Source organism: Schistocerca nitens, chromosome 9 (assembly GCF_023898315.1).
Source record: "Schistocerca nitens isolate TAMUIC-IGC-003100 chromosome 9, iqSchNite1.1, whole genome shotgun sequence".
Lineage (NCBI taxonomy): Eukaryota > Metazoa > Arthropoda > Insecta > Orthoptera > Acrididae > Schistocerca > Schistocerca nitens.
The window spans coordinates 289,038,860-289,051,928 of NC_064622.1; the positions used below are offsets into that span (position 1 = coordinate 289,038,860).

The 13,069-nt window shown below is 41.0% G+C and overlaps 1 protein-coding gene across 1 annotated transcript in view; it reads right to left on the minus strand.

Moving 5' to 3' along the window:
* The window catches only part of LOC126202937 (cubilin-like), a 771,281-nt gene that overhangs the window by 620,273 nt on the left and 137,939 nt on the right, over positions 1 to 13,069 (minus strand). The window contains exon 15 of the mRNA XM_049937033.1: positions 7,514 to 7,685. Within this exon, the coding sequence (XP_049792990.1) occupies positions 7,514 to 7,685 (172 nt within the window). The remainder of the gene's footprint in view (positions 1 to 7,513; positions 7,686 to 13,069) is intronic.

Genomic DNA, 13,069 nt, shown 5'->3' on the forward strand with positions numbered 1-13,069 from the left:
TTGCAAGAACAAGAGCAGCTCTAAAAAGTCGGTATGATGGCAATAAAATGGTAAAGGGAAAGGAAATGTACTAAGACTATGGTAAACAATTTGTTTTTGATGTTGATCTCTTAAAATTCAATAAAATTGCCAAGCCAGTGTCTTTACACTGAGTTTGAAATCTGATGCTACAGGTCATCAAAAGAAGAAGCAGATTTTTTGAAACGAAAAAAATTAATAAACTGCATTATCAGATATTCCATAGTGCTCTGTTTCCAGTAGTGAAGTTTGTGAAGTGTTGCCTGACAGCTGTGTGAGAAACGGTTGTTTAGTACAAGTGAACTACTCACAAGATCCTTGAAGTCAGTTTTTCAATTATTTTGCTAGTAATGTTTGGTTGAGTTTATGTGTGATGTGCTTCTCAGAAGTGACTGCAGTGGTGAGTGAGTAGCACCTGAATTCTTACTGGTTGAAAGAGTCACTGTTGAGCACTGCTCGTCCAAAGGGAGAAGCAAAGGCAAATACCATAAAAAAAGTAAGATAACTTCTATGATTGTCGTGTAACACTGAACTGGGAATCAGTGTTTGATGAAAACAAGAGTGGATGCCTTCCTGATGTAATCATTAGCACAATACGAAAGAAGTCTGCAAACCAACACGATTGACACTGAAAGTATTTTTAAAAAATGGGATAATATATCACAATTTTTTAATTAAACAGACTGTAGAATATATTCATGAGTATTAACCATGAAGCCACAGGATTTTGTTATAAATTGAATGTATTACAAATATGGTCACTGGAATCTTAATGCTGAGCCTTTGGAAAGGTGGCAAAATCAAGCAGAATCTTTCAATATGTACTACATCTCCATTGCTGAGAATACTTCCTGACAGATTAAAATATTTCTGTTCGTATACACTATGTGATCAAAAGTATCCAGACACCCCCAAAAACATACATTTTTCATATCAGGTGCATTCTGCTGCCACCTACTGCCAGGTACTCCATATCAGTGACCTAAATAGTCATTAGACATCATGCGAGAGCAGAACTGGGTGCTCTGCGGAACTCACAGACTTCGAACGTGGTCAGGTGATTGGGTGTCACTTGTGTCATACATCTATATGCCAGATTTCCACACTCCTAAACATCCCTAGGTCCACTGTTCCTGATATGATGGTGAAATGGAAATGTGAAGGGACAGGTATAGCACAAAAGTGTACAGGCCGACCTCATCTGTTGACTGACAGAGACTGCCGACAGTTGAAGAGGGTCGTAATGTGTAATAGGCAGACCATCACACAGGAATTCCAAACTTCATCAGGATCCATTGCAAGTAGTATGACAGTTAGGCGGGAAGTGAGAAAACTTGGATTTCACGGTTGAGCAGCTGCTCATAAACCACATATCGTAAATGCTTGGTGGAAGGAGCATAAACATTGGACGATTGAAAAGTGGAAAAACGTTGTGTGGAGTGAGGAATCACAATACACAATGTGGAAATACAATGGCAGGGTGTGGGTATGGTGAATGCCCAGTGAACGTCATCTGCCAGAGTGTGTAGTGCCAACAGTAAAATTCGGAAGCTGTGATGTTATAGTGTGGTCTTGTTTTTCACGGAGGGGGCTTGCACCCCTTCTCGTTTTGCATGGCACTATTGCAGCACAGGCCTGTGCTGATGTTTTAAGCACCTTCTTGCTTCCCACTGTTGAAGAGCAATTTGAGGATGGCGACTGCATCTTTCAACATGATCGAGCACCTGTTCATAATACACAGCCTGTGGCAGAGTGGTTACACGACAATAACATCTCTGTAATGGACTGGCCGGCATAGAGTCATGACCTGAATACTATAGGTCGTTTTCAGCCAGGTATCGGGATACTTTTGATCACATAGTGAATATTACAGTATTCCAGACCATTCTTGCACCTACAATGCATTGCGTTCCAGAAGAGTGTGAAGAGAAAAGAGAAAAGTGTAAATTTTATGTAATTAAAGAGGTTACAGGAAGTGATTTGTAGCATGTGCATGCTCAGACACACACACACACACACTTGCGCGCACCCGAAATGGAGAGTCAGCTTGTAATTGGGTAGATATCACTACTGTGGTCTCCCAATGTCTTATCTTGTTCTTGATATATGTGAATACCATTCACGTTATCAAACAGCAAGCAGGGTTACTACTTTATGCATAAAGATGATACAGCTATCATAATTAATCCTAACATACACTGATGAGCCAAAACATTATGACCATTATTAACATTATGACATTATGTTGGTTCACCAGAATGCAATTCAGAAGTGATTCTGTGTGCCACAGATTCGACAAGTACTTGACAGGTTTCTAGAGGTTTTTTGGCACCAAATGCCTACACACAGGTCACACATTTCCCGTAATTTACAGGTGGTTGGTTTGTGGGAATGGAGCTGGCACCCAATAGCATCCCAGATAGGTTTTATCGGATTCAGATAAGGCAAATTTGATGGCCAACACATCAACATGGGTTCACTATCATGCTCGTCAAACCATTGCAGCACAATTCTGGCCTTTTGACATGGACAGTTATCCTGCTGAAAGATGCCATTACTGTTGAGGAAGACATCAAGCATAAGGGATTACTGGTGGCTCCTAATAATGTTCACATAGTCCACAGCTGTTATATTGCCTTCGATTACTACCGCAGATCCCATGGAAGCCCAAGTGTATGTCCCCCATAACATAATACTGCTCCCACCGGCCTGTGTCCATGGTGCACTGCATATTTTGAGCAGCTGTTCACCTGTATGATGGCGTATCTGGACACGACCATCGACCTGTTTCAACAATAAATGGGATTAATCTGACCAATCGACATTATCCCACTGATCTGCAGTGAAATCTTGATGATCCCATGCCCCCTCTAATCATAACTGACAATGTTCTTGGGTCAACATGGAAACACCTAGGGGGCCTCTGCGGTGGAACAGCATGTTCCACTCTGTACACAGAACTGGGACCTCCAAAACACTTGTACCTGCACCAGCACTGTACTCTTTTATCAGATCTGCCACAGATCGCCACCTATCCTGCTTTAGAGAGCAAGTAAGCCTCCAATCCATATGTTCTATGATGAGGTATGGACATCCAACTCCTAGTCACCTACTCATGGTTTCGGCATTCTTCAACCACTTTCTGCAGTTGTTCACGAAAGTGGCATGTGCACAGCCAACCATGTTGCTCCCAGGCACTGAGATGCTTGCTCCCAGGCAATGAGCCACAACAATCTGGCTTCTGTCACAGTTGCTTAAGTCAGTAGATTTCCGCATTTGTGCCACTTATCATCATTAGAATGATTCCCCATCCGTCTCTGCTCTGATCATATACTTCTCTTACCCCATCATTTGCCCTCCGCACCACCAGACAACATACAGTATCGTGGTGGGCAGTGGTCATAACGTTTTGGCTCATCAGTGTATATGATACAAATATTAGTAATTAATCCTATTAACCAAAAGAAAGTGGCAACACTGTTCTTTTTAGAAAGGGTCCTCCCGGATACCATGAAGAGCATAGAGTGCAGCCAGCTGCAGGTGGTTGCTCATGCTGGTACCAATGATGTGTGTCACTTTGGATCAGAAGAGATCCTCTAGTTTTGAGCGGCTAACAGATGTGGTTAAGGTTGCCAGTCTTGCTTGCAAGATGAAAGCAGAGCTGACCATTTGCAGCATAGTCGACAGGACCGATTGCCAAGTGCAGGTTCTGAATCAGAGGCTCAGATGGTTTTGCGACCGTGTATGCTGGAGATTCCTCAACTTGCGCCAAAGGGTGGTTGGGTTTCGGGTTCCGCTGAATAGGTCAGATGTCCTCTATATGCAAGAGGCAGCTACACGAGTAGCAGGGGCTGTGTGGTGTGGACTGCGCTGCTTTTTAGGTTAGAGGGTCTTGGGAAAACACAAGAAGGGCTTCATTCACAAAGGTGCAGGCCGAACACAGCAAGAACATAGATAAAGGAACCATTGGTATAACAGCTGTAAACTGTTGTTGCTGTGTTGGGAAAGTACCAGAGCTCCAAGCGCTAATAGAAAGCACTGATGTTCACAACATTATAGGCGCTGAAAGCTGGCTACAGCCGGAGATAAGTTTAGCCAAAATTTTTGCATAGAATCTAATGGTGTTCCGAAAGGATAGGCTAAACACAACTGGCGGTGGTGTGTTTGTTGCTGTTGGAAGTAGTTTATCTTGTCACAAAATTGAAGTAGATAGCTTCTGTGAGTTAATACGGGCAGAGGTCATTGTTGACAACTGGAATAAAATAATAATTGGATCCTTTTACCAACCCCCAATTCAGATGATATAGTTGCTGAAAGGTTCAAGGAAAACTTGAGTTTGATTTCAAACATGTACCCGACTCATACGATTATAGTTGGTGGTGACTTTAATTTACCCTCAATATGTTGGCGAAAATACATGTTTAATTCCGGAGGTGACCATAAAACATCATCAGAAATTGTGCTAAACGCATTCTCTGAATATTATTTTGAGCAGTTAGTTCATGAGCCCACGTGAATAGTAAACGGTTGTGAAAACACATTTGACCTCTTAGCAACAAATAATCCTGAGTTAATAACGAGCATCACAACCAACACAGGCATTAGTGAACACAGGGTTGTCGTAGCGAGACTGAATATTGTAATCCCCAAATCCTCCAAAAATAAATGAGAAATATACCTCTTCAAAAAAGCAGATAAAAATTCACTTGACGCCTTCCTGAGAGACAATCTCCACTCATTCCAAGTTAATAATATAAGTGTAGACCAGATGTGGCTTGAATTCAAAGAAATAGTATCAGCAGCAATTGAGAGATTTATACCAAATGAATTAACAGACAACAGTCTTGAAACCTGGCAGAAAATCCAAAGAGATTCTGCTCGTATGTGAAGTATGTTAGCGGCAAGAAACCAGCAATGCCTTCTCTGCGTGATAGCAATGGAGATACTATCGAAGACAACAAAGCAGAGTTACTAAACACAGCCTTTTGAAATGCCTTCACAAAAGAAGATGAAGTAAATAATTCAGAATTTGAATACAGAACAGCTGCCAACATGAGTAACATAGAAGTAAATATCCTCGGAGTAGTGAAGAAACTTAAATCACTTAATAAAAGCATGTCTTAGGTTCCTTTCAGAGTATAATGATACACTGGCTCCATACTTAACAGCCATATACAACCGTTCACTCGATGAAAGACCTGTACTCAAAGACTGGAAAGTTGCACAGGTCACACCAATATTCAAGAAAGATAGTACGAGTAATCCACTAAATTACAGGCCCATATCATTAACGTCAATATGCAGCTGGATTCTGGAACATATACTGTGTTTGAAGATTATGAATTACCTTGAAGAAAACAGTCTGTTTACACGCAGTCAACATGATTTTAGAAAACATCGATCTTGTGAAATAAAACTAGTTCTTTATTCGCATGAAGTGTTGAGTGCTATTGACAAGGGATTTCAGATCAATTTTGTATTTATGGATTTCCAGAAGGCTTTTGACACTGTACCACACGAGTGAAATTGCGTGCTTATGGAATATCGTCTCATTTATGTGACTGGATTTGTGATTTCCTATCAGAGAGGTCACAGTTCATAGTAACTGATGGAAAGTCATCGAGTAAACCAGAAAAGATTTCTGGCATTCCCCAAGGTAGTGTTATAGGCCGTTTGCTGTTCCTTTTCTAAATAAATGTTTGGGAGACAATCTGAGCAGCCGTCTTAGGCTATTTGCAGATGACACTATCGTTTATCAACTAATAAAGTCATCAGAAGATCAAAACAAATTGCAAAATGATTTAGAAAAGATATCTGACTAAATTATTTCTTTAGGAATACTTCTCCAGTTACATGATGAATTTTTAATTAAAAACTAGTGGTGCATGTAGTGTACCCTAAAGAGCGAAAAGTGTGAGGTCATCCACATGAGTGCTAAAAGGAATTCGTTAAATTTCAGTTACACTATAAATCAGTCAAATCTAAAGGTAATAAATTCAACAAAATACCTAGGAATTACAATCACGAACAACTTAAATTGGAATGAACACACAGGAAATGTTGTGGGAAGGCTAACCAAAGACTGCATTTTATTGGAAGGACTCTTAGAAAATGTAACAGATCTACTACGGAGATGGCCTATACCATGCTTGTTTGTCCTCTTTTAGAATACTGCTGCGCGGTGTTGGATCCTAACCAGATAGGACTGACGGAGCATATCGAAAAAGTACAAAGGGCAGCACGTTTTGTATTACTGAGAAATATGGGAGAGTCACTGAAATGATAAAGGATTTGAGCTGGACATCATTAACAGAAAGGCATTTTTTGTTGCGACGGAATCTTCTCTTGAAATTCCAGTCACCAAATTTCTCCTCTGAATGCAGAAATATTTTGTTGATACTGACCTACATATGGAGGAACGATCACTACGATAAAATAAGGGAAATCAGAGCTCGTACGGAAAGACACAGGTGTTTATTCTTTCCATGTGCTATACAAGATTGTAATAATAGAGAATTGTGAAGGTGGTTTGATGAACCCTCTGCCAGGCACTTATACATGATTTGAAGAGCATCCATGTAGATGTAGATGTAGATGTAGATGTTGAAACCTTTTTCTCCTGGAATGGACTAGCACTTAACTTTATGGAGGTGGTAAAAAAAAAAATAGCACCAGAATATTAAGTTCTGCTCAGCAACTGAAATAATCCAAAGACAAACAAAGAATGGAGAATGTCAAGAAAGGTCAGTAAATCGACCATAATGTTCCACATTTTTGCTTACATACTGATGAAAATTTGAAACTGAAGAAACATCTTGCTGAACTTCTATAATTTCTCCACTTCACATCATTTTACTCTCTGAAACAAATAACTTGGTATGCAACTGCTTTTTACATTTTTCATTCCATGTTTTACATTGAAAAATTATAAAGTGAGTCAAACACCGAGTATTTACAGCTAAAATGCAAATAGTTAATTCATAGGCAATTCCAAGAAATTTTAATTACATCTTCATAGTCCATATATAGTACCACTGAAAACTGTCATAATAATCTGGCTAAATTTGTTAGCAGTAATGATGGTCATAAGCACAATGCTAGTGAAGGAAACAAGATTGTAATTAGTATTCTTTGTAACAGCAACCTGTGGTGTACTTATGACAGAATATGCTGTCACTAAAATATTTATCATTCAAAAACATATTTGCCTGAAAAAATATTTTTTTTTTTTTTAAATTTGAAATTATTTCTTTAGGACTACTTCTTTTGTTACATGATGAGCTTTTAATTAAAAACTAGTGGTGTATGTAGTGTATAAGATCAGAATGTTCACCATCAAAGTGTCTTAAATGTAGTAAAACCTTTTTATTTTATTTTTGTTTAAGGCTCTATTTCTATATATTTTCAAGTGTATTCCGCACTATGTACTAAGCATAACTTTGCAGTATTCTATATAACTATACAACAAAAATGTCTGCCAAAAGATATTTCTTACCAGGCTGCACTGAATTCCATGTTAATGAGAATCCCTCCCTGTTCACGCTGCCATCAGAGCGAAACCATAAATACAGGGCATTATGAGTAGAAATCAGATGCCCACCTCCAGGAGGTGTATCACCACAGAAACGGCCAATAAGCTGGTCTCCTGCAGACCTCCCATCATGTACCTATCAAAATCAAGATCTCTTTACGGTAAAGCTTCTCTTGGTCCTTTTAAATATCAAAACAAAGCTGGACATACTTGAATTACTTTCGAATTGCAGGAAAAACACAACAGTGGCTACTAGTGGACATTGAAATAAATCAATGGAGAAAACTGAAAATTTCTGCCAGATTGGGACTTGAATCTGGACATATCTGAAAGAACAGATTATATACACTGAAGTGCCAAAGAAACTGGTATAGTCATGCGTATTCAAACACAGGGATCTCTAAACAGGCAGAATATGGTGCTGTGGTCGGCAATGCCTATATAAGACAAAAAGTGTCTGGAGCAGTTGTTAGATGAGTTACTGCTGAAGATTTAAGTGAATTTGAACATGGTGTTACAGTCGGTGACCAAGTGATGAAACACAGCATCTACGAGGTAGCTATGAAGTGGGGATTTTCCCATATGACCATTTCACGAGTGTACCATGAATATCAGGAATCTGGTAAAACATCCAATCTCTGACATCGCTATGGCTGGAAAAAGATCTTGCAAGAACGGGACCAACAACGACCAAAGAGAATTGCTCAACATGACAGAAGTGTAACCCTTCTGCAAATTGCTGGAGATTTCAATGCTGGGCCATCAGAAAGTGTTAGCATGCAAACCATTCAATGAACCATCATTGATATGGGCTTTAAGAGCTGAAGGCCCACTTTGTACCGTTGATGACTGCACAATACATCTAGATATGGTTCTGACAGGCGACGCATCTGTAAGCAGCCTCTCTGATCACTTGCATTCAATCATGTCCATTGTACATTCTGACTGACTTGGGCAATTCCAGCAGGACAATGTGATACCCCACATTTCCAGAATTGTTACAGAGTGGCTCCAGGAACACTCTTCTGAATTTAAACACTTCCGCTGGCCACCAAACTCCCCAGACATGAACATTATTGAGCACATCTGAGATGCCTTGCGATGTGCTGTTCAGAAGAGATCTCCGTCCCCTTGTACACTTACAGATTTATGAACAGTCCTGCACGATTAATGGTGTCAACTCCCTCCAGCACTACATTCACATTATCTGAGTCCATGCCATATGTGTTGTGGCATTTCTGCATGCTCACAGGGGCCCTACATGATATTAGGCAGGTGTACCAGTTTCTTCGACTCTTCAGTATATATAGCATTAAATAAAAAATCATGCATGTTTAGGATGACCCTCAATATATTTGAGAATCAACAGATCTGGACATGAGATACCAGACATGCTCACAGGGGCCCTACATGATATTAGGCAGGTGTACCAGTTTCTTCGACTCTTCAGTATATATAGCATTAAATAAAAAAATCATGCATGTTTAGGATGACCCTCAATATATTTGAGAATCAACATTTTTAAAAACAGCTTTAAACTGTGTGCAAATGATTCAACTGTTTTAGGAGTAGCCCAGCATCAGGAGCCTTACACTAGCATGACCAATTTGTGATTTCTGCACATTTAGGAGTCCTGATGATGGACTGGTTCTCAATATGAATAGAATGACAAATAATCTGAATACAGCTCAAAGGAGACAGGAATACACGGTTTTATAATTAGCAACAAGCCAGGCAAAAAAGGTATGGGCCACACAAATAAGGAAAAGTTTTATTTTTGCAAATAATGTACAAGTTGACAACACGTGGGAGTCCTCTTTCACTTCAACTGACTCAACTACAATAAATAATTTCCTAATTTGAATCCTGGACACATGTATTTTTTCTTTCCAAAAGGTATACAGGCTTACAAATAAAACAAGAAAAATATTCGTTCTCCATCAATAGTTAATATTGAACCTGAGCTCTGCAAACCTAACACAAGAAGAAATAGTCCTGTGTCTCTTTGCTTTGAAAATGAAACAGGAGTGTTCAGTAAAGACAGAGTGGACTATTGCATTATATTTTGCTAGGTAGATATATGGGAGCATACAATATCACTTTTCATACTCAATTATGTTTTTTCCTTGCATATGTTTTATAATAATGACTGATAATAACTAGGAGATTAATGCCTAATGATCTCCAAGTGTGCAATACATGTAAGACTCGAAATGCTTTAGTAACTCATAATAATTTTTCAAACTTTTTCAACTGTTAGTCCGACTGGTGTAGACATTGGTTGGTTGGTTTGTGGGATTGAAGAGACCAGACTACTAGCGCCATCGGTCCCTTTTTCCACGAACTTTAAACACTCACAAAGAATAAAAACAAACAAAGGAGATGACAAGAGATGACACAGGACAAGAAAGACACAGACAGAGACCAGACAAAAGGAATTAAAATCACACAGAGTGTGACAGTGGTTGGCCCACCATAGAAACAAAAAAGGAAAAGCCAAGAAACACACTAAAAACCCCAGTCTAAACTCGTAGGCCAAAGGCCAGACACAATAAAGAACAAACACTTAGATCAAGCGATAAAAACCCCCTGCACAAATAAAACTCAAAACTAAAGCTGCCATTGCAACGTCAACTGATAAAAGTGCAGTAAGTGTATCAGCCAGCACGAATGTCTGCCTGAGCGGAGTTAAAAGCGGGCAGTCCAACAAGATGTGGACCACCGTCAAAGCTGACCCGCAGCGACATAAAGGTGGGTCCTCACAGTGCAATAAATAACTGTGCGTCATCCAGGTGTGGCCAATGCACAGCCGGCAGAGGACAACACAGTCCTTGCAGGAGGCGCACAAGGAGGAGCACCACACACCAGTAGCCTCCTTGACGGCCCGAAGTTTATTGGGTGAAGGCAGGGTGCACTATTCTTCACCCCCGGTGCCAAGTACCTTCTATCGCAAAACTGACCTGAGGTCACTCTCCGAAAGGCCAATCTCTGAGACTGGTGCACCGACAGCCTGTTTGGCCAGCGTGTCAACACGTTCTTTTCCTGGGATGCAGACATGACCTGGGGTCCACACAAAGACCATGGAGCGGCCGCAACAGGAAAGAGTATGGATGGATTCCCGGATAGCCATTACCAGACGAGAGTGGGGAAAACACTGGTTCATAGCTCGTAAACCGCTCAGGGAGTCACTACAGATAATGAACGACTCACCTGAGCTGGAGCGGATATGCTCTAGAGCGCGAGAGATGGTGACCAGCTCGGCAGTGAAAACACTGCAGCCAGCCGGCAACGAGCATTGTTCATAATGGTCCCCCAGAGAAAGAACATAACCAACATGACCAGCAACCATCAAACCATCAGTACAGACCACGTCAGATCCTCAAAAAGTGTCAAGTATTGAAAGAAAGTGGCAGCGGAGGGCCTCAGGAGGGACTGAGTCCTTCAGGCCCTGTGCCAGATTGAGCCAAAGGCATGGACGGGGCACACACCATGGGGATAGAGGTAGAGGGGCCCGGAAAAGAGGCGGAAGAGGGAAAATCTCAAGCCCAGAGAAAAGAGCCCTGATGTGAACCGCGATCGCACACCCTGACCGGGGCTGAAGTTCCGGAAGATGAACGACTGAGGTGGGGAACAGCAGATGGTAATTGGGGTGCCCGGGCAAGCTACAAACGTGGACAGCATAAACGGCCAGTAATCATTGGCGCCGGATCCGCAGTGGAGGGACACCAGCCTCCAAAAGTATGCTGGTGACAGGGCTTGTGCGGAAGGCACCAGTGGCGAGTCAGATTCCGCTGGGAAGGATGGGGGTCAAGCAAACGCAACACGGAAGGGGATACTTATTCGTAAGCCAGGCTCCCATAATCTAGACAGGACTGAATTAATGCCTGGTACAGCCATAAAAGGGTAGACCGATCGGCACCGCAGCTTGTGTGACTCAAGCAACGAAGAGTGTTAAGATGCCGCCAGCACGTTTGTTTAAGCTGCCGGAGATGAGGGAGCCAAGTCAACCGGGTATAAAAAACCAATCCCAAAAACTGATACATCTCCACCACTGCAAGTGATTCGCCATCAAGATAAAGCTGTGGCTCGGGGTGAACAGTACGAAGCTGGCAGAAATGCATAACACAGGTCTTGGCAGCTGAAAACTGAAAGCCATGTGCTACAGCCCAAGACTGCGCCTTCAGTGTAGACATTCTCACCCACCCTCATGCCATTCCCATTTTCAGTAACACATCCCATATACCATACAAAATCGAACAATTCAACTACAACACTTATCTCATTCTGCTACCCATTAGCTCAACTAGTATTCCACTTCTATGTGGGGCAATCCTTATCCCAACTGAAATAGAGAACCCTGAGAGAACAGCCCAGTCTCCTACAAATATTACTGCACTCATTGTATAATATTTAACATGGATGTTGTCCGCAGACAAACAACAATTTCCTTTAATAGCCACTGGCAGGACTTGTTAATAGTAAATCAGAAGACATAACTGCAGAACTCCTCAGTATAAAACTTATCATTTCAAATGTTACTTCATAACTTACTCTTTCCATGTCAATGCAGCCAACTCCTTCCTATGCTGTTTTACACTTCACTTCCTACTTCATTCCCAGTCTGACCCTCCTTCTTGTTCCCTCCCAACTTCCCACTTTTTTATTCATTTACGTGTTACTTATTATTACTGTATTTCACCACAAGTTTCTTTGTCATTTCCTTAGGCCTTCTATCTTTCTCAACACCATAGTGTCTCCATTACTTTATGGAGAATTGTCCCCATATTCCCTTGGCTCTGCAAATTTAACTTTATACCTATTATAATTATGGTGACTATGCAACTTGCGGCCACATCCCATCACAAAGAATGTATTAAAGAAAAGACCTGGATGGAAAAGAAACAATGACTTGCAGGAAAGATCACTACTAACATTTTGCGCACAGTGCAGAGTGACAGTCTGGAATGTGCATAATAATGAAAAGAGAAAGGGAATGGGGGTGGGGGGTGGGGGGCAGGAATGGTGGGGGATGTTCGAAGCTCCTGGTTTGCACCACTCCCATCAGCCAAAGCCACCAATCTTCCCAGTAATTTAGCAGCAATCAGTAGGTACATGCCCATATGCACATGTGTGTGTGTATGTGTGTTTTAACAAATGAAAGCACAATGATTTATTATATATGCCTCCATGTAAAACTTCATGGGTTAGTCGAGGTCTGTCCTTTGTTGTCACTTTCCATTTTCCACACCCTGTATTATTTTCTCCTTTTTTTTTACTTCTGTATTCTCACTATGCATCTTGTTTCAATGTTGCATACAAAATATCACAATGTTTTGCTTCCTAAGATTATACCAAACTCTTCAGAATTTTCTGCTTGATCATGATTGTCAGTTACCTTGAGTGGAAGACATGATGTGTTATGCTGCACAATTTTCACTGTGTTTAGTGGGATAAACTGGTAATAAAGTGTTCATTTTTATTTGCTGTTGTGTTGTATCCACTTGTCTTCCAGAGTCAAGA